The 27996-nt window shown below is 45.6% G+C and overlaps 2 protein-coding genes and 1 pseudogene across 4 annotated transcripts in view; 1 reads left to right on the top strand and 2 right to left on the bottom strand.

Annotated features, from left to right (window-relative positions):
- Positions 1-7378, bottom strand: part of LRRC49 (leucine rich repeat containing 49) — a 204209-nt gene extending 196831 nt beyond the window's left edge. The window contains exon 1 of the mRNA XM_023220694.1: positions 7144-7378. The gene's annotated coding sequence lies outside the window, so the exon portion shown is untranslated. The remainder of the gene's footprint in view (positions 1-7143) is intronic.
- Positions 447-6526, bottom strand: LOC111548277 (annotated as a pseudogene).
- Positions 6354-27996, top strand: LARP6 (La ribonucleoprotein 6, translational regulator). 3 transcript variants are annotated; one of them, XM_023220696.1, is made up of 3 exons: positions 6354-6724; positions 23033-23243; positions 26443-27996. In XM_023220696.1, exons 1-3 carry the CDS (start codon positions 6525-6527, stop codon positions 27505-27507), a joined length of 1476 nt encoding a protein of 491 aa, XP_023076464.1. In that variant the 5' UTR covers positions 6354-6524; the 3' UTR covers positions 27508-27996. The 3 variants fall into 3 exon arrangements, with proteins under 3 accessions (XP_023076464.1, XP_023076465.1, XP_031791679.1); XM_031935819.1 differs by lacking the exon at positions 6354-6724 and adding an exon at positions 6796-7266; XM_023220697.2 differs by lacking the exons at positions 23033-23243; positions 26443-27996 and adding an exon at positions 8837-9132 and having other exon boundaries at positions 6440-6724.

Here is a 27996-nt window from a genome sequence, read left to right as displayed (position 1 = left end):
CCAGTTAGAAACCAACAAAAAACTTAAACTGGTCAGGTGTGTTGGCATGCCTGTAGTCCCAGCTACTTGGGAGGCTGAGGCAGGAAAAAGCTTGAACCCAGGAGTTTGAGGATACAGTGAACTATGATCACTGCACTGCACTCAAGCCTGGGTGACAGAGTGAGACTCCGTCTCTCTCTTTTTTTTGACAGTTGGCAGGGCTAGCTGAGGTTTTATTTTTGGACCAAAATTTATTTTGGACCAAAAAAAAAAAATAGCAATTGGATTGTTTTGTAGCTGGAGGCACAGGCAAGGGAGGTCCCCAGGGAGTAAACTCCCCCGCAGGTGGGCTGAGGGCTACGGCTGAGCCTCAGGTGGGTCTCCTGTGATACCCTGCACAGCGGCCTCCCTCCAGGGCCCTGGGGCAGTCGCAGGAGGGGTAGGCTGGGAGGGGCTGCCGCGTCTGTTCACTTAGGCAGGACATCAGAGGACTGGGACACCAGCTTCCCATCGCGGGTCTCGATCTTCTTCAACCACAGCCCTGGTGGAGCTGGTGCGGCTGAAGGAAAGCTGGAGTCCGCGCCGGAGCCAAAGCTGGAGCCCAGGCTGTAGCTGAGGCCAGCGCTTGTGAGGCCCCCACAGGTCAAGCTTAGACCACCTGTATAGCCGCTGGTGGTCTTCGTATGGATACTCATGTTCTGCATGCCAGACTCTAGCCGGCTCTCCTCTGCATCCAGCAGCTTCCTATAGGTGGTGATTTCGATGTCCAGGGCCAGCTTGACATTCATCAGCTCCCAGTACTCACGCAGCTGCCACACCATATCCTGCCTGGCCCACTGCAGAGCGGCCTCCAGCTCGGACAGGTTGGCTTTGGCATCCTTAATGGCCAGCTCCCCACGCTGCTCTGCGTCTGCGATGGTGGCCTCCAGGGAAGCCCTCTGGCCTTTAAGGCCCTTAATCTCAGCCTGGAGCCAGCTGATGCTCCGGTTCATCTCCCAGATCTCAGTCTTTATAAGCTGCAGGTCATCCCTGGGCTTCCCAGCCAGCGTCTGCAGCTCCTCATACTTGATCTGGTGCATGCTCTCAGCGTCCGCCCAGCTGCCGTTGGTGATCTCCTCGTACTGCGCCTTGACCTCAGCAATGATGCTGTCCGTGTCCAGGAAGTGGCTGTTGTCCATGCACCACACACATGCAGCACCACACACATGTCGGAGATCTGGGACTGCAGCTCCCGTATCTCCTCTTCATACAGCTGCCTGAGGAAGTCGATCTCGTCAGTCAGCCCTTCCAGGGAAGACTCCAGCTCTACCTGGTTTGTGTAAGCTTCATCCACATCCTTCTTGATGAGGACAAATTCATTCTCCATCTCTGTATGCTTGTTGATCTCATCCTCATACTTGTTCTTGAAGTCCTCCACCAGCCCCTGCATGTTGCCAAGCTCCACCTCCAGCTTCAGCTTCTCCTGGCTCAGAGTCTCCAGCTGCTGCCTACGGTTGTTGATGTAGCTCTGGAACATGTTGTCCATGTTGCTCCAAGCCGTCTTCTGCTGCTGCAGGAGGCTCCATTTGGTCTCCAGCATCTCATTCTGCTGCTCCAGGAACGGTACCTTGTCTATGAAGGAGGCAAACTTCTTGTTGAGGGTCTCGATCTGCTCCTTCTCCTGGATGTGCACAGCCTGGATGTTGGGGTCCACCTCCAGGTTAAGGGGGCTCAGCAGGCTCTGGATGACCGTGACAGCGGTGACACACACCCATACCGCTGGCCTCACCACCTGGCCTCCACCCAGGCCACCCCGGAAGCTGCTGCTACCCACTTGGGAGAAGCTCAAGGAGCTGATGCGGGCACTGGGCCCACTTGTGTAGGAGCAGCTGCTGAAGGCCCCGGGGACCAGAGGTTGACACCCTGTAGGACTTCTGGGTCACCCGGATGGACACGGTGGAGGCAGGAGTGGAGGCAGGTGGGCTGAACAAGGCAGAGATTCCAGAAGGAGTGGAGAAGCTTCTTCTTGGTCCTTTTTTTTTTTTTTTTTTTTTTTAAACTGAGACCTAGTCTCACTTTGTCACCCAGGCTGGAGTGCAATGGCACAATTTCGGCTCACTGCAACCTCCGCCTCCCAGGTTCAAGCGATTTTCCTGCCTCACCCTCCCGAGTAGCTGGGACTACAGGCACCTGCCACCATGCCCGGCTAAATTTTTTTAATTTTTAGCAGAGACAGAGTTTTACTACTACTACTGTTGGCCAGGCTGGTCTTGAACTCCTGACCTCGAGTGATTTGCCTGCCTCGGCCTCCCAAAGTGCTGGGATTACAGGCGTGAGGCTCTGCACCCAGCCGTGAGACCCTGTCTCAAAACATAAAAAGAAAAAAAGACACTATAGAAACATGCTGGTTTCTGGCCCAGGGAAGTCTTCCATTTTGTCAGTGTATTCAGGATTAGGTTGGCTCTGAAGTAACACTTCTGCAGACCAGATTCAACTTATAAGAATATGGCATCTAGAAAAAAAACCTGATTTATTAATTTACAATGGAGCAATATATACATTCAGCAACTAGAATGTTTGTGTTTTCCATTCAGGTTAAGGTTTTCCTGGTATGAAGGTTCTTGGAAGGCCGCCTCATAATCTACTAGCATACACTGAGTGTCTAATCTGGGCCAGGTCTTTGCTAGACATTTTTCACAAACAACCTAGTTTGATCTGTGTGCCTAACTCAATTAAGTGAGGATCATTCGGAACATTTTACAGGTAAGAAAACTGAACAGCAGAGACGTTATGAAACCAAGAAGCAGCAAGGCTGAAGTCTGAATTCAGATCTATTTGATAACAAAGTGAGCATGTTTCCATTATACCCTGCTGCTTATGTGTGAGCTTTTCTAGTCAGTTTCAAAGCATCCTTGGGGATGTTTTCACTGGCTGTGCCTCCCTGTATGGATTTCTGTCACAGCATTTAGTGCATAGACACTGTCTTATTATTGAAGGCTGTCTTTCCTAGGCTCCCTCCATCTCTTGGTATTCATGGATCATGTCTTAGGCATTTTACAAAATTGAGTATAGCACAGGTCCTGGTATTTGGTACATGCTTAAACAAATGATTAAATGACTCCTCTTAACCTACAGTTAAAACAGACCTCGGTTTTTTTTCTTTAATTTGAAGATGGGGTCTCTTTCTTTTGCCCAAGCTGGAGTGCAGTGGTGCCATCATGGTTCACTGCAGCCTCGACCTCCTGGGATTAAGGGCTCCTCCTGCCTCAGCCTCCCGAGTAGCTGGGATTGCACTTCTTCTCTTCAACACTTAGCCTTGTCCCAACTTCCCAGCTTCACCACAATATTTTATTCCAAGTCCTTTGTTTCCAGCTGTAGTGCCAGGCACACTCAAAAATATTTCCAATTGATTCCAAACAACACCCTTGTATATACTGGAAAGATCTTCTAGGGTTGAGTTTTTCCTTCAACCTAATCTCAGCCCATCCTGATGGCTTGTCAATGTATTTCCTTTTGTTTCATCCTCAGGAGCTATGGAAAAAGCTGTTTCCCGTTGTGAGTTTACTATGAAAATGAGCTGTCAAGATTCCAGGGAAGGGAAAGATGCCAGCTCCAGGCTGAGGTCATGATTTTGTTTAAAGAGGCTTTGCTAATCATCTCAGTGGTGATGCAAACTCCCTGCAGCAATGTTCAAGACAGGCCTGGGTGGGACTGGTCTCCCTCCCCTGCCACAGCTCTGGGGAGGATTAAGCTGGAAACCGGAAGGAGCCCTTTAAAAGCCCTGGTTTCTTCACCAGTGACACAAACGGTGGGTATGTGGGTAGGACTAATCAAAGCAAATCAGCAAGTGTTCCCAGATGCAAGGCTTCCTGCTAGACAAAATGGGGTGCAACAAAGTGGAAGAAGAGGCCCTTCCCTCTGTGCCTCACTGAGACTCACTCTCCTCATTGCAAAAGTGATCAAGTTGGACTTCTCCCATGAAGTACCCCTAGTGCAGATGAGGGTTTCTGTCCTCCGCTCCTCTAGGCATTATTCTAAGCCAACTACTATAAATGAGAAACTTATGTGAGTTGCCTTAAACATTCTGTGCAAGTTTTGCATTTGATTTCACATATATTACAAGTTGTTTTAATATATATGTTGTGGCTCTTCTCTCAAATATCTAAGTAAAATTGATACCCCAGAAAGATGCCCCATATTTATCCTATGACTTAATGGGCACCCCCAAGAGTACCCATTCTTGGGTACTCTGCCAGACTACCCATTCCCTACCAGGAGCAGCTCTGAGCTGGATGATGTCTGACATTCTTTCTAGATCCAAAATTCCTTTATGAGGAGTCAGAAATAAGTAATAGCAGAAACAACATAGGCAGATATGTTTGAATGTAAGGGCATATAAATTCAATTTCTTTTTTTCAAAACTCTCACCAAGTAAAACACTTCTGCAGCCCAGATTCACCCACCAACTGTCAGTTTTCAAACTATATTTTCAGAATCTGTATTTTAAGAAAAGTCCCCAGGGGACTTTTATGATCAGGCATTTGGAAACCCTGAAATGACATGTATGAATTGTTCATAAACTATAAAACCTGAGACGAATGTGAGCCATCACTGTCGGTAGGGATAATAACCCCTGATGTCTTTGCCACACGAGATGGCTTAAATGAGATAGATAATGGGTATCACTTTGTGAAATTCAGGAACCGAAATTATCAAACTGGAAGGCATGGTGGCTGCTGCAGCTGTGTCCTTCTGAGCCTCATCACAGGTCTGTGCAGAGGACTTATAGCCTCTGTAGCCCTGGAGGGAGGCACAGCTGGCTGGAAAAAGATGTGGTCAACCCCTTGCCTCTTCCTTTCCCAGTAGCTCAGATCCAGGGCTGTGAGCTGTTCTGGTGCACAAACAACAAGAGCAGCAAAGGTCTCTCTCTCTCCCTTTACTTACTTATTTTAGGACCTCTTCTATCAAAAGAGAGATCCGAGAAAGAAAGGGACACAGATTCTAGTGTCCTTAAGAAGAGGGGCTGTCCTCGCTGGGCCCCTGGGTCTCTCCCAAGCCCTGCCCAGAAACCCAGGACCCTATACACGGTGTTCTTTCACAAGGACATTGCCCTCCAGGAGGCCTCATTTCCTGAGCCTATCCTAACTTGCTTTCCTATATCAAAACAAATGTATTGGTCCAGGGTTCTGTTGTTTGGGGGTCCCAGTGTGGCAAATTAATATGATAAATTATGTTTAAGGCTCTAAATAAAGTGCTACACGAAAGCAGATTCAGGTCTTATTCATTTGCCCTGCCCTGCCCTGCCTTGCCTTGCCTTTTCTTTTTCTTTCTCGGAGTCTGGCTCTGTTGCCCAGGCTGGAGTGCAGTGGCACGATCTTGGCTCACTGCAACCTCCGCCTCCCAGGTTCAAGTGATTCTCCTGCCTCAGCCTCCCGAGTAGCTGGGACTACAGGGGCACGCCACTACGTCCAGCTACTTTTTGTATTTTTTTAGTAAAGACGGGGTTTCACCATGTTGGCCAGAATGATCTCAATCTCTTGACCTCGTGATCCGCCCGCCTCGGCCTCCCAAAATGCTGAGGTTACAGGTGTGAGCCACTGCGCCCGACCGGTCTTATTCATTTCTATGCCCCTGTCCCTAGTTTCTGGGTCACATTTGGAGGGGTGAGATGGAACTCAATTTGAAGCTACACGTGTAAAGGTGGCAGGGTTTTAGAACATCCTGACGTTTCAATGGCTCCCTTCATTCATTCAACAAATATCTGAGAGCATACTATGTGCAGGGCATACTCTATAGGCCATCGGCTTTCGAACTTTTGTGAACTTCAGCATCACCTAGAGGCCTTGTTAAAACACAAAGTTCTGAATCATAGATTCTGATTTAGGAGGTCTGGATGAGCCCTAAGAATTCAATTTCTAACAAGTTCCCAGGTACAGCTGATGCTCCTGATCTGGGAACCACATTTGGAGAAAAACTGATACAGGGCATGGCAGGAGCCAAACCCCTGATCTAAGACACGATCTAGGGTGGTTATTATGTCAAAGAGACTAACGATGGAGATTTTCTCATCTTGGCACGTCAGTGGGGAAGACACGCAGGAGGCCTAGAAGCCCCTGGAGCTGTGGTCTGCGCCTGCCACCCCCGGAGTCAAGCACAAACAGAAGTCAGCTGTGCTGTGCCCATCCCTGCGGCGCCGTGAAAGAAGGCGCAGGAGAAGGGAGCCCTGACGCCTCTTCTCCGGCTGGGGCCCCATAGCGGCGAGAGGACTGAGGGAGGGATCGGGGGTCGCGGGGATCCTTCCGGGACAGGCCTCCGCGGGAGGAGCTCCGGCAAGCCGCCCTCCACCTCCGAGGCCCCGCCTGCGCGGGCGCTCCACTAGCGGCCGGGGTGGTGGTGGTGGTGGTGGCGGCGGCGGCGCGGGGCGGGGCGCTGCGACCCCTGTCCCTCCCCCGGGCCGAGCGGCGGGCGCGCTCGCACCGCCCCCGCCCCCTCGTTGCAGTCGCTGCCGACCGGCTGGCTGGGCCTCGCGGCGTGAGGACCCCGGCGGCGCCGCAGTCCCGCAAGCCATGGCCCAATCTGGCGGGGAGGCTCGGCCCGGGCCTGAGACGGCGGTGCAGATCCGCGTCGCCATCCAGGAGGCCGAGGACGTGGACGAGTTGGAGGACGAGGAGGAGGGGGCGGAGACTCAGGGCGCCGGGGACCCGGCCCGGTACCTCAGCCCCGGCTGGGGCAGCGCCAGCGAGGAGGAGCCGAGCCGGGGGCACAGGTAGGTGCGGAGGCCGGCCAGGGGAGGTGGGCCCCGAGGGGGCGCCGGGCCGCGCGCGAGTTCGGGGCTCTGACTGCGCGCGACAACTCCGTGGGCAGAGGGGGTTGAGTCAGCCCCGCTGCCGGTGAAGCAGCTCCGGGCCGAGCCCCTGAGTCAGAACCGGCCCGTGGAGGCAGCCGGTGCCCCAGTCCGCAGCTTCGTCGCCCCACCGAGGTTCCCAGGGCTGGCGGCCGGTATCTGAGGGTCCCGGACGTGGGGATGTTCAGGGATCCAGGAGGAGGACTTCCACGGGCCATCCAAGCCACCCGCTCCTCTGGAGGAGGCCTCTTCTCTGTGGGCTCCCTCAAGACACCACCCCCCATCCCCGCAAAGTCCATCCCTGCCCACCTTCCCCTCTCCTTGCGAGTGGTCCCACTTACCCTTCACTGCCAGCATCGCCCAGCCTTTCCCAGTCCCGCTGGCTGCGCTCAGTCTTTAGGTGGTAGCAGGCCAGGTACAGCGGACACTTGCTGGTGGGGGATTCCAGGAGGTGGGATTTCATGGTAATTTGAGACGGATACAGGACTTGCTGCTTTACATCCTCCCGCTCTGGGGGATTCCCATTTTCACACAGCCTTTCCCACCCGACCTTTATGTTTGCATCATCATCTTGCTGCCTTGGGTGGGTGGGTTCCTGGGTTTTGGGTAGTTTGGAGCTGCTATGGCACCTGTCTAACCTTGTCCCGGGTCCTGAGCTTTGTCCTCAGGCACCTTGGCTCCTGTCCACTAATGCCCAGACCCTTAAGGACTGGGGTTTTGTTCCTGCTGTTGAAAGGAGATACAACGTAGACATAGACATGAGAGTGGGGAAATGACAGAACTTGCACATTCTGGGGGATGCCAACAGGCACTTGTTAGGAGCTTTCTTTCTTCTAGGACCCTGTCCCAGGCGTTTAGCTGTTAAGGTTCTGCAGGATTGTCCTGGCAAGCGTATATCTACTTCATTGGGAGAATACTCAACTCAAGGGTGGATGAATACTGGGCCCAGAGCCATTCTCTATTACTGGCTGACCCTTCCCCAGGTTAAAGGGTCAGATTTCTGGACCCGGAGATCTGAGGCAGACCAGTAGAAACAGTTATTAGGGGAGAAAAGTCAGCCCACCAGGGTAGGGCAGGAAAGCTGGACCATAGCATATGACACGGTAGATAGATCTGTGCTTTATAATGCAAGGCCTGATTCATTTAGCTCTGTGCTAAGTACTGAGAGCATAAAAATGATGAACCCGTGGTCACTGACAGCTCACAGTCTTGAGAACGCAGTCACCTAGTCAGATTATATCAGAGTATGTAAAATAGCCCCGAGTAGTTTATCCTTATAACTTTATTTTCCTGCGGCAGTGGCAAATAGCCATCCCTTAATAGCCAGGATTAAAGCTCTACTTAGTTTAAGGCCTGAAAAGATCCCCTATGGAGGTCTAGGAGAAACCAAGCTTCAGTATGGGTGGGCCTGTTGCCTGAACCCCTCTTGCTCTCCCTCCAGAATTCCCAGCTCCCATGGCTTGAGTCTCAGCAAGTGTTCAGTCTGAAGCCCTTCCTGTTGCCCACTGGCATAGAGTTGACCCCAGAAAATCCCTGGGGTTCTTCAGGGAGCCGACAGAGCCCAGTGGGCAGGCACCCAAAGCACGAGGAGATGTAGCCAAGAACAGGATTCACACTATCCCCTGTTTGGGCCCAGCCTCGCATGGCAGCAGCCATCACCTGATGTGAATGTTTTCAGCTCCTGGAGCCTACAGGAGAAAGCCCAGATTCCTCAATCTGCTCATTAAGATGCGACACCCACTCACATCATCTCCTCAGCCCATTGCTTCCTTCCCTGCTCCTGCGATTCCGTCTAGTTCCCTGAGCACAGGGGGCTATTTTGTGTCTACATGTCTCTGCACCCTCACCTCTAGGTCTTCTGATTGACTGATTTCTAGTCAGCCTTTAAAACTTCGACGCCTGCTCTCCACCCACCCCCAATCCCCACCCCAGAGCTGGCTGTGTTTCCTTTCTTCTCTGTTGCTGTAGTACTCTGTACATTTTATGCCTAGCACCTTCCACAATTGTGATTCTATCATTGTGTCTCCCTCACAGGAATAGGAGCTCGGTGAATTCAAGGACCATGCTTACTTCCTTCATTGTATCTTCAGCACCTAGCACAGCACCCAGCACATAGGACATATTTGTTGATCGAATGCATCTCTCTGTCATCACACTCACTCCATGGTGTTGAGATATTTGTGTTTCCCCTCCCCTAGACAGTGAGATCCTTGAAGGCAGCTGCCTTATTTTACTCCTTTTCATATTTCCATACCTAGCCTAATACCTGGCTTATATAAGGGAACAGAGAATAAACGAACAATAAAGAAAAGCCTTTACAGCCTCTAAAATGTTCATGGATCATCTCCCCACATCTCATTCATTAAAAAGATGCCTTTCCTTTTATTCTCACCTTTTTAACATACATATTTTCAAACATAAAGAAAATATGAAAAAACAGTACTATGAGCATTCATAGACCCATCATCTAGATTTAACACTTAATATTTTGCCACGTTTAGTGAACGGATATATAACGTACGTGTTTTACCCCGAACCATTTGAGGTATGTTTTACACAAGATTATACCTTAAATACTTCACTTTGTAACTCCTAATAATGACATTCCCTATAAAGCCCTAACACTATTATTGCAACAGAGAAAATTACCTATCATTCCCTAATATAATCCTGAAGATAAGCTAATCGCCGAGTTCCACATTCAGGATTCCCCAGATTGTTCCACAATTGTCTTTTACAGCTGTTTCTTTTTTCCCCTCAAACCAGAATATGGTCTGGGTTGAGGCATTTGCTTCTTATGTCTCTAGAATCTATTTATCTAGAAATTTCCACCATTTTTTCCCCTAATGCTTTGCTATTTTGGACAGAAGAGGCCAGATATCTTGTTGAATGTCTCACATTTTGGATTAGTCTGGTAATGTTCTCATGGTCTTATTTTACTTGCTCCTTTGTACCATGTGCTTCTTATAAACTGGAAGTTAGGGCTAAGATTTTGATTTGATTCTGTTTAAACATTTTGGCAAGAATGCCTCATACTCTGTGCCTGGAACTTTATGTTGCATCACCTCAGGAGCCATCTTACCTTTAGTGATGCTAAATTTGACCATTCAATTAAGGAGATTTCTCCATCATACAGGTTGTCTTTCCCTTTGCAGTTAGCAAGTTATTTGTGGGCTTCTCATCCTGGGTTCTGTTAAGTTGATGTATCACATGTATTGATTTGCATATGTAGATCCACGCATGCATCCCAGGGATAGATCTCACTTGAACATGGTGAATGATCCTTTTAAGATGCTGTCGAATTCAGTTTGCTAATATTATGCCGAAGATTTTTGCATCTATGTTCATCAGGGATATTGGCCCATAGTTTTTTTTTCCTTGTCTGGCTATAGTATCAGGGTTATGCTGGCCTTTAGAAATGAGTTTGGAAGCATTCCCTCCTCTTCAAAGTTTTAGAAGAGTTTGAGAAGTATTGGTATTAGTTGTTCTTTAAATGTTTGGTGGAATTCAGCAATGAAGCCATCAGGCCTTGAACTTTTCTTTGGTAGGAGATTTTTGATTCCTGATTCAATCTCCTTACTTGTTATTGGTCTGTTCAGATTTTTTGTCTCTTCATAATTTAGTCTTGGTAGGTTGCATGTTTCTAGGAATTTGTGCATTTCTTCTAAGTTATCCATTCCTCTTGCAATATTTTTTCCCCATTGACTTTTCACCTAATTATTTTAGCATCTATTGATGATCCTTACCTAAGTTGATTATTTCACCGGGGACTGGAAATTGAGGATTTTCTAATTTTCACATTTTTTTTGTACACTTATTAGCTAGCATTGCTCTATTTTTTTAAAAAATAGTTTTGTCTCATCATCTGGATTGAACAAAAGTTTCTCCTAAAGAGGCAAAAAAATGCTTAATTGTTTCCCTTTAATTACAGTTTTCAAAGAGATAATTTGATATAATAGTTACACTAAATAATTTAAATGAGGGCTCTTCCTCAAGCTTATACTCTCCCTCTCTCTCCAATTCATGGATTTGTATTTATTCACTTTTTAATAATTAGTCACAGTCATTTTTGGTGCTCAAAATGCCTATATTGCAGCTAGCAGACCCCCTTGAAGCTGGCCTCCTTGTGTCTTTTTGTAACATGCCCATTAGTCTTTAAGCACTTCCTTGCTTTCTGGTACTAGATATTCCAGGCATAATTTGTACTTTTCCTACTCCAGTCATGGAATTCAGCCACTTCCACAGGAATCTCTAGTTTTTTCAAATACTAATAAGAAAGTATTTAGAAACCAAGACCTGGAATTAAGAAAGCTAACTTCTGCCAGGGTATTGTTGCTTTCAGAGCCTTTCAGTGGACAGAACTAAAATATATATATATATAATTTTTTTTTTTTTTTGAGACAGAGTCTTGCTCTTGTCGTCCAAGCTGGAGTGCAATGGCCCAATCTTGGCTCACTGCAACCTCCACCTCCTGGGTTCAAGCAATTCTCCTGCCTCAGCCTCCTGAGTAGCTGGGATTACAGGCGCCTGCCACCATGCCTGGCTAATTTTTGTATTTTTAGTCGGGATGGGGTTTCACCATGTTGGCCAGGCTAGTCTCGAACTCCTGACCTCCAGTAATCTGGCCGCCTTGGCCTCCCAGAGTGCTGGGATTACAGGCATGAGCCACCAACCCTGGCCTCTACTTTTTTGTTAATGTCAATTTTTTGTCAGATGTGGAACTAAGTGCGTTATCTATGTAGTCTCTACTCCGTACTACAAATCATTATTTAGACCTGCAGAGACATCCACTAGTTGTATATCCCTTTCCCAGGCTCAAGGGCTTATGCCAGAACAGCATTGCAGAAGACAGGGTCAGAGGGGAAGTTCATGTCTCTGTAATAAATATATAAGAACCCATGGGCCACCCAAGCATAAGATGTGACCCTGCTAGCACCATCCAAAATATGGTTTGTAAAAGGGTGATGCCTCTAACAAAGTTGAGAACATACCTGTATATGTTTTTAATCTGTCTCAGTGAAGAATCTTTATCTTTTGAATCTACCCTGGTGTTTTTATATTGCATTATCAATTTGTCCTTTTTCAGCCATTTCACATTCATTATCTTGTTCTAGAGGTGAGTCAAAAGAAATCTCACACAGACAGGACCTGGACCCTAATGTTTTTCAGAAATGATGTTTCTCTTTTGTGTTTGGTACCTTCCTTATTGGTGTCCACCATTTTCTTGGTCTTGGTGGTCAAAATACCACATTCCGCCATCTGCAATGATAGATGATGTGTCTGAGAAATCATTCCTGGATTGAAAGTTGTGGTGAGGGTCTCATTATTCCACCATCTTAGTTTGGATATTTTCCTCCTGTAGGGTATTATTTGATTAACCTCGCAATCAGTGTAACCAGATTTGATATTTTATGTAAAGAGTAGCCTTAGATGTTTTATGCTACAAATCATTTTGTTTCTCTAAATCATTTACAAATATGATACACCTGTAATCCCAGCACTTTGGGAGGCCAAGATAGGCAGATCGCAAAGTTAGGAGTTTGAGACCAGCTGGCCGATATGATGAAAGCCTGTCTCTACTAAAAAATACAAAAACTAGCCAGGCATGGTGGCGCACACATGTAGTCCCAGCTACTCAGGAGGCTGAGGCAGGAGAATCGCTTGAACCCAGGAGGCAGAGGTTGCAGTGAGCCAAGATTGTGCCACTGCACTCCAGCCTGGGTGACAGAGTGAGACAACATCAAAAAAAAAAAAAAAAAAAAATCAACACTGATTGATGGAACCCAATTATCTGTTTTAAAATGTACCCCTTTATTTCTACCCATTTCTCACAGGTTTATAGCTGTAACAAAAGACCTCATCACTCTCAGTTTACAATGTTTTACAATGTTTTATTAAAAAACAAAACGAAGCAAAACCTTAAGTGTAAAACTTTTCAAGCCTCCTTAAAAGGCCGCTGAGAACATATTCATCAGAAACCATACTTCCTCCCTCCTAATAGGTTCCTGATAGGTATGATTTGCCCTCAAAACTGTTTGCTTTACATTGGTGATACATTTTAAATTCCCATTACGTGCAAGGCTCTGGGGTAATACTATAATGAAAGAAACCAGCTCGAGTTCTACTCTCAACTCAGTGTTCCGGCTGCTAATAAAATATGCACACAAGTAGCTATAATACAAATATAGATGAGTGTTGGGAGAAGTAGAAATGATTTTTTTTTTCCTAGGAGAATTGCATTTAAGATGGACCTTAATGTGTGACTAGAATTTAGACCCGAGAGAGAGGAGCAAGGTATTCAGAGACAGAAACAGCAAGCTCAAAGGCACAGAGTCCAGAAAGTTTGTGACACTTACAGATAACTATGTCTTTCTGTTTGTTTGGAGCAAAGGATCTGAAAGGACACCGATGGAAATAAGTTTTGACGCTGGTTACAGCCAGATTCTAAATGCATCTGAATAAGGAACTGAAGACTTTGCGATTTTTTTTTTTAATTATGTATGTATGTATGTAGTTTTTGAGACAGGGTCTCACTCTGTCACGCAGACTGGAGTGCAGTGGTGTGGTCATGGCTCACTATAGCCTCGACCTCGTGGGCTCAAGCAATCCTCCCACCTCAGCCTCCCAAATAGCCTGGACTACAGGTGTGCACGACCATACCTGGCTAATTTTTAAATTTTTTGTAGAGACAGGGTCTTGCTACGTTGCCCAAGCTAGTCTCGAATTCCTGGCCTCAAATGACCCTCCTGCCTTGGCCTCCTAAAGTGCTGGGATTACAGGTGTGAGCCACCATGCCTGGTTGGGAGCTGAAGAGTTTGAATTTTATTTAACAGGAAATAGAAAACCTTTTATTATTACTATTAAAGTAAATCAGTGACATCAAGTAAAGCAGTGACATATTCTAGCTGTTCTTCAAAACATTTAATACAGCACAGAGTGGAGGAGGCTGTAGCCTAAAATATAACACGGGAGGTGGCAGGAGGTGGGAAGACAGAACCCTCGAAAGACTCTGGTTGGGAAATATACCAAAGATGCAGGAGTAAAAAGGGCTACAAATATCTGAAAGGTAATTTAAATTCTTCCTTTAGAACCATTTCCTAGCCTCTATGTCTGCCAGTAAAAAGTAGCAGGTATTTTATTTTTAAGGGAGAAAAAGAAGAGACAAGATTATTTTCTAAAGGAATTGAATGAGCTCACTACGGAGATCTAGGGATGCGAAAGCAGAGCTGGCAGCTGCAGAGTAAAGCCTTCCCCATTTGAGTAGAGCCCCCAGCTTGATGATTCCCTGCCTGTTCACCCTCCTGTGAAGCCTGCCACTTGGCATGCCCCACCTGTGTACATAGCGCCATCTAGGAAGAAAACCAGTGGGAGTGTACAACTTAACAACCCTCCAAGAAAAAGCACACGTACCTTTTGACTTCACAGTGAATGGCTGTGGAGTATAACGCCCCACACCCTAAGTGTGGGCTGTGTACAGTGACCTTCTTCCAAAGAGCACAGTATGGGAATGGGGATAAAGGCAGTAGTTTTACAGGGGAGAAACCTGACAAATACTACCTCAGATAGCTGATCAAGGTTAACTTCCACAGTGATCATTCATGTTGATAGCATGTACCCTGACAGGATGTGCTGAGAATGGAAATTTACCTCTGTGGTCCTCCTCCCCAAAACCTGTAATCCCAATCTAATCGTGACAAAGAGCATCAGAAAAATCCCAATTGAGGGGCATTCCACAAAATACCTAACCAGTACTTCTCAACGCTGTCAAGGTCATCAAAAACAAGGAAAACCGTCACAGCCAAGAGGAGCCTCAGGAGACATGACAGCTTAATGTATTAATGTATTGTGGTGTCCTGGATGGGATCCTGGAACAGAAAAAGGGACAACAGGCAAAAACTAAGGAAAAAACTACAGACTTTAGCTAATAATAATATATAATGAACTAATGAACTAATTGCAATTAGTTCATCGGTTGTAACACATGTAACATACTGATGCAAGATATTTATAACAGAGCAAGCCTGGGTGTATATATGGGAGCTTTCTGTACAATTTTCACAACTTTTCTGTAAATCTAAAACTATTTGAAAATAAGTTTATTAAACTCTTTAATAAAGAAAAAAATGGATTATTAGTCACATGAAGAAAATCAGTGGCATGAAAGTTAAATGGAAGAACTGACCCCAAAGGATACAGAGGTGATGATGTTAAAACAAAGGACTCAAAAATGTATACTCCAACTAGCACCCTGAGAGTGAATTTAAGATGCTGCATCCACAAAATAAGAGTAGGAAGCTCTTAGAAGGCAATGATCTGAGGACCAAAAAAAGTTCTTAGAAACTAAATAAATGACTACTAAAATTTAAAAATTCCGTAAGAAAGGTTAGAATATAATGTCAAAGAAATCTCTTAGTGTGTAAATTACAAACAAAGACAAGGACAGATCATATGAAAGAAAAAATAAACATAGAGGACCAATCCAGGTGGTCAGTCAACTAATAGAACTTTAGGACAAGAAATGTAATCTTAGCAAATGACTTAGCCCTATTAGGAAACAGTGTTTACATAGTCATAATAATAAAATACAACTGATTGACTTTCAATTTTCAGCACGTAGCTATAGATAAAATATAGAATGTTAGTTACCTAATAGAATGAAATATTATGAACCATGGCAAAATGAAATAAAAGTACATCTGATGCAATATGGAAGGTTGGAAATAGGTGAGATGGAAGAGAGGATAGGACAGTAGTGTGTATTAATATATCATATGTAGCAAGGAATTGAAAAATACTTTTTAATGTTTATGGAATAAGGAACCACTTAAAGTATATTATTTTAAAACATAAATAGGGCCGGGCATGGTGGCTCACACCTGTAATCCCAGCACATTAGGAGGCTGAGGCAGGCAGATCACATGAGGTCAGGAGTTTGAGACCAGCCTGGCCAACATGGTGAAACTCCGTCTCTACTAAAACTACAAAAATTAGCCGGGTGTGGTGTTGCGTGCCAGTAGTCCCAGCTACTTGAGAGGCTGAGGTGGGAGAATCACTTGAACCTGGGAGGCAGAGGTCGCAGTGAGCCGAGATCGCACCACTGTACTCCAGCCTGGGCGACAGTTGAGACCGTCTTAAAAAAAAAAAAAAAAAAGGCCGGGGTGTGATTGTTGATGCCTTAATTCTAGCACTTTGGGAGGCCAAGGTGGGCAGATTGCCTGAGTTCAGGAGTTTGAGGCCAGCCTGGGCAACACAGTGAAACCCTGTCTCTACTAAAATACAAAATATTAGCCAGGCATGGCAGCGTGCCCCTGAAATCCCAGCTACTCAGGAGGCTGACACAGAAGAATCATTTAAACCCAGGAGGTGGAGGTTGCAGTGAGCCAAGATCATGCCACTGCACTCCAGCCTGGGCGACAGAGTGAGACTCCGTCTCAAAAAAAGAAAAAAGAAAAACACCAAAACCACAAATAGAAGGCTAATAGAAGAACCAAAACGAAAAGAAAATTTTAAAAATTTGAAGAAGGGATTATTTAGGGACATAAGTCATAAGTGACCCCAAATCCTCATTTTATATAGTAAGACATGAATAGAGAATGACTACAGTTGGCAAGTGAGAAATAGAGCTATAAGCATATTTTATAGAGCTATGAGATAACTCTCCTAAGAACTAAATGGCTGAAGAGAAGTTACCTCTAGGGAGGAAGGGTGGAGTGGGGAATTGTTGGTTTCTTTATAAGTTCCCTACTATTTTATTTTAGTTTTTGCTATGTTTATCTATTACTTTAATTTTTTGGAATCATGTTTCGATGAGATATTGTGTCCAAGGGAGAAATAATGAGGATGGTTGGACTGGCAAAGAGAGAACAGATGGGAGACCCTTCAAAATGAAATAAGCACTTTATAATTGACTAAATGTGGGGGCAAAAGAGAGAGTGAAAGGATACATCCTACGTCTTGAGCTTACGTACATAGAAGGGTGAATAGGGAAAGTAGTTGGTGGGGTGGATTGGGAGGGAAGATACATGATTTTCACAGGATGGTTGTAATCGACAAAAAGTTGACAATATTCAGACTTAAAGGATATAAACTTAATATTCTTAAAAGATATGGTATCTTTTCCCTTTTGAAGGCTATTTTACAAACAGGAAACAATGCAGCCTGCTCCTGGATATAACATAGGCTTTCCAACTCCCCCAAGATCCCCCTTTGGAGACACACAGTTGCTGCTGACAGCACTCATGCAGAGGGTGGAGTCCTCCAAGCCCAAGAAGCTCACCTCTGCACTTGCATGGGGGTTTATGTCAACCTCCACAGTATCACCCACCTGTTCTGGAATCTCTGGCTATCTGCCTGTCTGCTCAGTGAGTGCAAATAATTGATGCAGAGTCACCCCCGATACATTATGGATAGTCTACTGTGAGACTGTGTGAAAGGAAGGTCAACTTCCCAGATAGAATGCCTGTTGATACGCCCAGGCTTCAGTCCGCCTGAGGTCAGGTTCTGCAGAAGGTGAGAAGTTAGATTATGGACATATTTAATCTGATGCTTCATCAGATTGTCCTAGTGGGAATGTCTGGCATGCAGTTAGGAATTGAGGACTGGAGCTCAGGAAGGAGAGGAAGGTGTGGGGTGGACAGGCTGGTGGGGGTAGATTTGAATTTAATGAGCTTATAGGAGCTGAAGTGTAGAGGTTGCTAGGGGATAAAGTGTCACGGATAGATACTTGGGTAACACCTACACTTTGAAATGAAGAGAGACCAGGCATGGTGGCTCATACCTGTAATCCCACCACTTTGGGAGGCTGAGGTGGGTGGATCACTTGAGTCCAGGGTTTCAAGACTAGTCTGAGCAACAAGGCAAAACCCCATCTTTACAAAAAAAATAGAAAAATTAGCCAGGTGTGATGGCACATGCCTGTAGCCCCAGCTACTTGGAAGGCTGAGGTGGGAGGATTGCTTGAGCTTGGGAGGCTGAGGCTGCAGTGAGCTGTGTTCTTGCCACTGCATTCCAACTTGAGGCGACAGAGCAAGATTCAGTCTCAAAAAATAAAAAATAAAACAAAATAAAATAAATGGAGAGAGAAAGAGGAGACATAGAGGGCAGTAAAATGGGAAGAAGAATCAGAAAAGAATAAGTCACATAAGCCCGGGGGAGAGTATCAAGAAGAAGGTGGCCAATAGTGTCAGATCCTGCATCAAGGCAAGAGGACTGTGTGAGGCCGTTCTTGCATTGCTGTAAAGAAATATCTGAGACTGGGTAATTTATAAGAAAAGAAGCTTGATTGGCTCTTGGCTCTGCAGGCTGTATAGGAAGCATGGCACTAGCATCTGCTTCTGGGGAGGCCTCAGGAAGCTTACAATCGTGGTATAGAAGGTGAAGGGAGAACAGGCACATCACATCATGAAAGCAGGAGCAAGAGAGAGAGTTGGTGATGGTGGGGGTGGGAGGAAGTACTACATACTTTTAAATGACCAGGTCTTACAATAACTCACTATCAAGAGGGCAGCACCAAGGGGATGATGCTAAACCATTCATGAGAAACCACCCCTTGATTCAACCACCTCCCACCAGGCCCCACCTCCAACACTGGGGATTACAATTCAACATGAGATCTGGCTAAGACATACATTCAAACTGTATCAAGAACCAAGATGGAGAAGAGACACCTGGATATGGCTACAAGTTCTTTGAGGATGTCTAGAGACACAGAACAAGCTGGAGCAAAGGTTGGGAAAAGGGAGAAGGGGTTGCCCAATGAAGGTCCAGAGAACCTTGACTGGATGAATTCCATCTTCTCCATCCAGTCTGAGATAGAATCATCTGCAGGCAGTAAAGCAGACATGGCAGGCCTTGGGAAGATTGGGAAGCTCTGGAATAAGCATTAGAGAGATTGAGAAATTATACTGTCTTCCTTCTGTTATGCTTTATTTGTTTATGAGTTTACCTTTTGTAACAGCATCTATTGCTGTGGTTTGGGAGTAGGACTAACTTGTCCGTGGCTCCCTTTGGTAGTGCAGTCACTTCTGAGATACTAGCTATTTGTAGTAAGTTAGACCATTTTGCCAATACTCCTGAGTCTGCTCAAAACTCTTCACTGGCCATTAGCACACACCTGGCCCCATCCCCTGTGATTTATTGACATCTTTGTTAGCTGGGCCGGGAATGCCCTTTGCATTTGTAGTTATTTTGTCTGTTATAGTCAACCCATCTGTTTTTTGTTGTTGTTGTTTGTTTGTTTGTTTTGAGACGGAGTTTCGCTCTTGTCACCCAGGCTGGAGTGCAGTTGTGCAATCCTGGTTCACTGCAACCTCCATCCCCCGGGGTTCAAGCGATTCTCCTGCTTCAGCCTCCCAAGTAGCTGGGATTACAGGCGACCACCACCACATCAAGCTAATTTTTATATTTTTGTTAGAGGTGGGGTTTCACCATGTTTGCCAGGCTGGTCTCAAACTCCTAACCTCAGGTGATCCGCCCACCTCAGCCTCCCAAAGTGCTGGGATTACAGGCGTGAGCCACCGTGCCCGGCCTCAACCCATCTGTTTTAATTACTATTTAGGGGGTAAACTTTCCCTAATAAAGTGAAATTTGTTCTGTCCTTCTTACATCTCCTTTTTCATCCTATTGGTTGTCCCACTGATGTTTTGCCTTCGGGATGTTTTGAGGACCTCTTTTCTCCATGTAGTGTTGCTGAGGTTACTATTGTATTTGGCTGTTTAAGTAATAGAAAACCCAACAAGTGAATTAAACAAATTGGATTTGATCTTTCTCATGTAATCATAAAAAATCTGCAGGTAGATAGTTATAAGAGCTTATCCAACAACTTAATAATGTCAGGGCCAATAATGTCAACAAATCAGGCCAAGCTGATTCTCTTGGCCTTTTCCTTATGGTAGTAAAATGGCTGCTACAGATTCAACCATCACATCCACATTCAAAGGAGATAAAACGGGAAGGGGCAGGGCCAAGAGATTTTCACTTAAGTGTTACCAGCCATAACATTTAGTTTTTATAGCCTCTAGAGTAAAGATGGCAATTGAAGCCGGGCGTGGTGGAGGGCGCCTGTAGTCCTATCTACTTGGGAGGCTGAGGCAGGAGAATGGCGTGAGCCCAGTAGGCGGAGTTTGCAGTGAGTCGAGATCGCGCCACTGCACTCCAGCCTGGGCAACCAAGTGAGACTCTTTCTCAAAAAAAAAAAAAAAAAGAAAAGAAGAAGAAGAAGAAAGCAATTGAGAAAGTGTTTGCTATTGGATGTTGGGTGAGTCAGCTTAATGCCTGATTTTTATCATCCCATTTTAACAAGACTTTTAAAAAAAAACTTTAAAATTGAGTCTACCTGTAATTTTCTTCACTATACTTTTTTTTTTTTTTTTTGAGACAGTCTCATTGTGTCACCCAGACTGGAGTGCAGTGGTGTGATTTCCACTCACTGCTACCTCCACCTCCCAAGTTCAAGTCATTCTCCTGCCTCAGCCTCCCGAGTAGCTGGGATTACAGGCATGCACCACCACACCCAGCTACTTTTTTGTATTTTTAGTAGAGATGGGCTTTCACCATATTGGCCAGGCTGGTCTTGAACTTCTAACCTCAAGTGATCTACCCACCTCAGCCTCCCGAAGTGCTGGGTTACAGGTGTGAGCCACCGTGCCAGGCCTCTTCACTCTGCATTTACCTTGAGACATCAATAAGGTATTTTAAAAGCCATTCCCAGGCTGCCTACAGGCAAATAGCTGAAACTCTTTATTTTTAATCAACCAATGCCTATATTTTGTACTAATTATAATTTCTGGATTTGAAAAATTATTAAATAGCTTTATTTGCTTTTTTCTCTCTTGCCAGAATATTTTTTCCCTCATTTTGAGTATTCCACAGTTGCTTCTTTTCTTTTTTTTCTTTATGAGGCTGAGAGCCAATGAAAATTTTGTTGAAGGACATATATGTATGTGTCTTTTCCAGCTTTAAGTGATCACAGTAATAGGCCTGTTGAGATTACTGGTCCTGACATTGAGTTGCTAAACCAATTCCTATAACTACCTACCTGCAACTTTCTGCTAACTTCTAATAATGGCATCAGTTATGATGTGGATAATCAGTATTCTCTAAATGTTTATTGGTTTGAAATTGTTATAATCCCCTTATGAAAGATTAGCCTTCCTAAGGAAGCTCTGTCCAGGATTGCTTTGGCTTGTTCCCGTCACCTATGTTCTTAGGGAGAGGGAGAGGAGGAAGTCTACCCAGGTGGCGCTGCTGGTGGTGGTGGGCTTTATTAAGAGGGGCCCGGTGACGGGATTGTTTCCAGAGTCCATTGCAGGAAGGGTCCTAGCAAAACATATAAGCTATTATGTATACTGGATTTGGAGACAGAGGATTTGAGTTTAAATCCTAGATCTGCCTCTTATGAACGAGTGAAGGAATTTATCTGTGCCTACAGAGCTTTAAGGGTGTGCTAGGCACTCTTCTGGATATTTTCATGTATTAATTCATTGAATCTTCACAACACTCCCATGAGGGTAGGGACTGTCATGATTCCCAATTTATAGGTGATGGAACTGAAGTGAGATGCAGTGGAGTTCCTTGCCTAAATTTACTTAACTAATAAACAGTGGTACAGGTTGAACATCCTTAATAAAAAAATTCAAAATCTGAAGTGCTGTAAAATCGGAAACATTTTGAGCCACCATGACACTACAGATTTAACATGGGTTAAAAACTGAGACAGTGACACCTTTGCTTTCCGCTGGTTCAGAAACTTTGTTTCATGCACAAAATTATTAAAAATATTGCGTAAGATTACTTCAGGTTATCTGTACAAGGTGTATATGATACATAAATGAATTTGCATTTAGACTTGGGTCCCATCCTTGAGATATCTCATTATGTATATGCAGATATTCCAAAATCTGGAAAAATCGGAAATCTGAAACACTTCTGGTCCCAGGCATTTTGGATGAGGGATACTCAGTCTGAACCAAGCATTTGGACCCAGGCAGTCTTAACTCTAAAGCCAGGACTCCTAGAGCCAGCAGCCCTAGGAAATTACACTCCCATCTGTAATTCCAGCACTTTGGGAGGCCAAGGCAGGTGGCTTGAGAGGCAGTGATCATGTATCCACATGGAGATCGCACCACTGCACTCCAGGTCTTGTCCTGAACCAGCTAAGAAATCAAGCTTTTTTTCTTTAATAAATATGAAGGATCTTACTGAAAGGTCAAGTGACTCTGCTATACTGTCTTCTAGAAACTACGATTTGAGGGGGTGGAGTAGAAGAGGAAGAATAAGAGAGTATATGTGAAAAACATTTTGCTATATGTGAAAAACATATGGGGGCAGAGCACCACATACATGTCAGCAGAGGGTGTTGTTATAATAATTATTATTCTTATTTTGAGACAGGGTCTCACTCTATCAACCAGTCTGAGGTGCAATGGTGCAATCTTGGCTCACTGCGACTTAGACCTCCCGGGCTCAAGCTCTCCTCCCACCTCAGCCTCCCAAGTAGCTGGGACTATAGGCCTGCACCACCACACCTGGCTAATTTTTTTGTGTGTTTTTTGTAGCGACAGGCGTCACACTATGTTGCCCAGGCTGGTCTCAAACTCCTGGGCTCAGGCTGCCTGCCTTGGCCTCCCAAAGTGCTGGAATTACAGATGGGAGCCACGATTCCTGGCCAGTTATTATTTTTATGATCCTCCATACTTGTTAAAAACAAAAGATTGACTTCTTAGCTGTTTGGGGGCGAATCTCTCCTTCTGTGACCATGTGACCCAGTGTCATCACCTAGGGCTGCCGTAACAAAATACCATGAGCTGGATGGTTTAGAACAACAGAAATATATTGTTTCATGGTTCTGGAGGCCTGAGGCCTGAAATCAAGTGCCCTCTGAAAGTACTAGAAATGGATCCATTCCAGGCATCTTTCCTCACTTCTAGTGGCAGTCTTTGGCATTCCTTGCGTTTTGCTGCATCACCCCAGTGTCTCCCTTCGCCTTCACATGATGTTCTCTCTGTGTGCATGTCTGTGTTCAAATTTCCCCTTTTGATAAGGACTCCAGTTGTGTTGGGTTAGGGGGTATACCCTACTCCAGTAAGACCTATCTTAATTAATTGCATCTGCAGTGACCCCCATTTCCAAATAACATCATATTCCAAGGTACTGGGGGTCAGGACTTTAACATATGAATTTTGGGGGGACACAGTTCAACCCCTAACACCCGGTGTCTCCTTCTGGTCTCAGTGGCACCACTGCAAGTGGAGGCGAGAATGAGCGTGAGGACCTGGAGCAGGAGTGGAAGCCCCCGGACGAGGAGTTGATCAAGAAACTGGTGGATCAGATCGAATTCTACTTTTCAGATGAAAACCTGGAGAAGGACGCCTTTTTGCTAAAGCACGTGAGGAGGAACAAGCTAGGATATGTGAGCGTTAAGCTGCTCACGTCCTTTAAAAAGGTGAGGCTTGGTTCTCAGAAGCTGCTTCAAGGATTTCAAGTGTGTTTTGGGTTGTGGTTCTAAACGTTTTTTTTTTTTACTCCCTTGAAACCTGATGACGAACAATTTTTAAAATTAAGTCTGTGCCTGAAAAAGAGAAAAATAGCTAGGAGAAGGGATTTAGGATTGTTAGGAATACACTCCCACACTATTAAAAGGGTCCTGGGCATTGGGACAAATCTCAGCTGGCAGCAGTTATGAAACAATATTACTTGTTCTTAGTAAAGTTCAGGCACTTTTGCCAGGCAAGTGGGTGGCCAGGAGGATGCAGTACCAGGACAAAGGGACTCGAAGGCCTTGAGAGATACCTGCCAGACCTAAAATTATATGAAATCCAAGCTTTTCATTTGTCAAGTTGAATAAGTAAAGGGAGAGAATGAGCACCCAGCACTATCAGAAATGATCCTTCTCTAAGACACAAATGCTCCGCCTGTGTGACGCCATCATCCTCATCTATACAATGGGGAGATGAGATTTGTAATTATTGCTGCCATCTGGGCAGCAGACTGCTTGTTCCTGCCATATATAGATCCAGTGTTTGGGCTGTGTACTGTCTACTTCTCAGAGAGTTGACAGACTAGTTGGAATAAGAACTCTGTGTCTCCCTTGGGGGAAGTGCATTTACTAGAATGGAAAAGCACCACGCAGCCTGTTGCATAACGGGATGCGTAACAAGTGGGTCCCAGCCAAGTTGTCTGTGTACTTTGTCAGAGAGCACTGGAGGAGAGCTTTTCTCCTTGGACCTCTTCCCTGCCTCACCCACTGGTGTACTCTGCCTGGCCCTCTCACTCTTTTTCCTTTATTCATTCATCAAATATACTCATTGTCTCTGCTGAGTGCTGTGCTAGGCGCAGGAGGTACAGAATGAAGATGGTACTCCCCCTGTCCTTGACAAGCTCGCAGTCCAATAAAGGAGAGAGATCTGAAAGATGACAATGTGACCACATACAGCAGGACAAAAGAGAGAACACAGTATTGTTGGGTGCTAGTTGATCAGAGCAACTAACCCTGTCTGGAGACTTGAGAAGTCTTCCCAGAGAAGGTGACATTGAAATAGGATTTTGGAGGATGAGTAGGAGTTTTCTAGGTACAGGGGAATGGAAGGGGTATTTTAATGGCCAGAGAACAGTGAGCAAGCCTTCATATGAAAAGTGTTTGTGGGGGATTCCAAAATGAAGCAGCCAGTGGAATCATCCCGCACGTCTCTTTATTCCTCCCCAGGGACCCCGAGAGTCAGCCTGTTTTACTTTCCTCTTTAAGCTGCCACTTATGGACCAATTTAGGAATGTTCTTCTCTGTTGAAACCTGGCTGCAGAGTACAGACAGACTCCCTAATACCTCCAAAATCAAAGCAAAGATCCTTTTCATTCTGAAGGATTTCCTGTTAATCACAAAAGGGAAACATACATGACAAAGGTAAAAAACACAGGGAAATTACAATGTTTCTGAAACCTTAGAGTTCTTCTAGTAATTGCACAAGGACGAAAGCTCCCTGGTCCGTTTCCTCAGGTACTACCTGGACCTTCCTTATGAATGGTCATGGACCCAGGCTTAGGATGCTCGGACTGTAACCCAGATTTTCCAGTGGACCTTGCTTCTGGCTCAGGAGGGATATTCAGTCCTTGCAGAGCCTGCTTCTCTTGCAATGAGATGTGGTCCCCCACAGACTTCTGTAGCCCTCTGAGTAAGGCAGTGCTGTGCTTTCCCCAGGTGCTCCTAGCTCAAGCTTCAGGCTTAGGAAATTGTCTCTTTTTATCTCCCAAGTGCTCCCCCCCTAGCTGTTTTTGGAGAAGGCTCCACCATGTTTCACCCCACAGTGAGCCACTGCCTGGCTTTCCCCCAGCCTCACACTCACCTGCAGTCATCAGCTTCACCCTTTCTGGATTCCTCGACTCTGTCCACCTGAAATCCAACCCTTGGCCTGGGCCTTCTTCTCTGTGCCCTTGGCCCCGTGTTCTTCTAGTAGCCTAAGTCTGAGCCATTTCACCCAGAGGCTGCAGGCTACAGTGGACAGTGCTATCTCTCTAGGAGCCTGTGTATAGTCATGGGTCTGCCAGGGTTTCTCCATCCTGCCCAGTGAGTGAGCCTTTCCTTCTTGAATTTCATGAAGTTCCTGTTTTATGCTCGGAGGCACCTGGAGTTCCCAGTTCTTTTGCAGAGCAGCTATGTTGGCCTATTCTCAGAGGACTTAGGGGGATCTTGCCATTACGGGCTCAGGTCACCCACCCCACCCACCTTCACTATTTCTTTGGGATGACTCATTCCCCCTGGCATTCCCTTCACCGGAAGTGGGCCTCTAGAAAATTACTGTTTTGCAGTATAAATATAGCTTTCATATACTGCAACATTGATACACACAATTTCCACCAACAGAGGAGGAGGGAGGGATTATTTCACCGTTCTTAGTGAGGCCCAAGTTGGATTTAATTTCAAGTTGAAATAGTTCATGTCATTCTCAGGAGATGTTGCAGTAAAATGTGAAAGATCTTTTGGAACCTTCTCTGTATCAAATGCCAAAATGCAGAAATACTGCTTTAGAGAAGCATTTGAATGTTAAAATCTCCAAATCCTATCAAAATGATGACACATAATATTTGAAATAATGATAGCACATGATAATTGAGTACTCACTGTGAGCTAGACACTATTCTGTTTTATATGTAAATGAGTTTGTATGTGTCTGTACATACATATGTACATGTATATATTTATTCGTTTAATCTTCAGGACAGCTCTTTGAGATGGCACTATTAACATCTCCATTTTCCAGGGCAAGTTGAGGCACTAAGAGGTTGAATAACTTTCCGAGTCTTACTGCAAGCTAGAGGTGGGTCTTTGATTTGTGTATACAACAGCTTTGTTCCAGAGCCTGCATTTTAACCTCTAAACTTGCACAGAATAGAATATTTCCATTTTCATGGAGAGTTCTGTTGGACAACACTGCTGTGGTGCCTTTGTTTGAAATTGTAGAACTTGTTTTCATTCACTTATTCATTCACTAGATTTTTGAGTGTTTACACATACTACGTATGATTCTAGACAGTAGAATACAGGGATTCTGGTGTTACAGGGATAAAGAAGTGAGGGAGGGAGCTTATAGTGTACACAAAGATGGACAAGGGCATTAGATACTATTTCAGATTTGCTTTCTGTTCTGCAGGTGAAACACCTTACACGGGACTGGAGAACCACAGCACATGCCTTGAAGTATTCAGTGGTCCTTGAGTTGAATGAGGACCACCGGAAGGTGAGGAGGACCACCCCCGTCCCACTGTTCCCCAATGAGAACCTCCCCAGCAAGATGCTCCTGGTCTATGATCTCTACCTGTCTCCTAAGCTGTGGGCTCTGGCCACCCCCCAGAAGAATGGAAGGGTGCAGGAGAAGGTGATGGAACACCTGCTCAAGCTTTTTGGGACTTTTGGAGTCATCTCATCAGTGCGGATCCTCAAACCTGGGAGAGAGCTGCCCCCTGACATCCGGAGGATCAGCAGCCGCTACAGCCAAGTGGGGACCCAGGAGTGTGCCATCGTGGAGTTCGAGGAGGTGGAAGCGGCCATCAAAGCCCATGAGTTCATGATCACAGAATCTCAGGGTAAAGAGAACATGAAAGCTGTCCTGATTGGTATGAAGCCACCCAAAAAGAAACCTGCCAAAGACAAAAATCATGACGAGGAGCCCACTGCGAGCATCCACCTGAACAAGTCCCTGAACAAGAGAGTGGAGGAGCTTCAGTACATGGGTGATGAGTCTTCCGCCAACAGCTCCTCTGACCCCGAGAGCAACCCCACGTCCCCTATGGCGGGCCGACGGCACATGGCCACCAACAAGCTCAGCCCTTCTGGCCACCAGAATCTCTTTCTGAGTCCAAATGCCTCCCCGTGCACAAGTCCTTGGAGCAGCCCTTTGGCCCAACGCAAAGGCGTTTCTAGAAAGTCCCCACTGGCGGAGGAAGGTAGACTGAACTGCAGCGCCAGCCCTGAGATCTTCCGCAAGTGTATGGATTATTCCTCTGACAGCAGCGTCACTCCCTCTGGCAGCCCCTGGGTCCGGAGGCGCCGCCAAGCCGAGATGGGGACCCCGGAGAAAAGCCCCGGTGTGAGTCCCCTGCTCTCCCGGAAGATGCAGACTGCAGATGGGTTACCTGTGGGGGTGCTGAGGTTGCCCAGGGGCCCTGACAACACCAGAGGATTTCATGGCCATGAGAGAAGCAGGGCTTGTGTATAAATACCTTCTATTTTTAATACCAGCTCCACTGAAAACCACCTTCGTTTTCAAGTTTCTGACAAATACCTGGCATGACAGAATGGAATTCATTCCTCGTTGAGAGATTGTGTATACATACAGACCTCTTAATTTATCTATCTGTAATATATATAAACCGGTACGCCATGGTTTGAAGACCACCTTCTAGTTCAGGACACCTGTTCTTCCCAGCGTGGCCACTATTTTGATGATGGCTGATGGGAGTGTGATGGCCCTGAAGGGCTGTGGGATGGAGGTTCCCTTGGGAAACGGGCAGCATCTCTCTTTTTTGGTATGGAGTTTTTCCCTTCAGTGACGGAGCTGTCCTTGATAGGCCATGCAAGGGCTTCCTGAGAGTCCAGGAGAGTTACCTTGTACAACAACAAGTAGTTAAGCCTTTAGCATGGTGTCTTATAGGACCAAATCGATGTTACCTGTCAAGTAAATAAATAATAAAACACCCCGCTGGGA

Source organism: Piliocolobus tephrosceles, chromosome 6 (genome assembly GCF_002776525.5).
Source record: "Piliocolobus tephrosceles isolate RC106 chromosome 6, ASM277652v3, whole genome shotgun sequence".
In the NCBI taxonomy this organism is placed as follows: Eukaryota; Metazoa; Chordata; class Mammalia; order Primates; family Cercopithecidae; genus Piliocolobus; species Piliocolobus tephrosceles.
This window is presented reverse-complemented; position numbering and strand designations above follow the sequence as displayed.

Coding starts and splice junctions, on each gene's coding strand:
- LARP6 (XM_031935819.1), top strand. CDS start 6,983: ATGTTCAGGGATCCAGGAGGAGGACTTCCACGGGCCATCCAAGCCACC. Junction 7,267..23,032: donor CCAGGAGGTGGGATTTCATG/GTAATTTGAGAC, acceptor TTCTGGTCTCAG/TGGCACCACTGCAAGTGGAG. Junction 23,244..26,442: donor TGCTCACGTCCTTTAAAAAG/GTGAGGCTTGGT, acceptor TCTGTTCTGCAG/GTGAAACACCTTACACGGGA.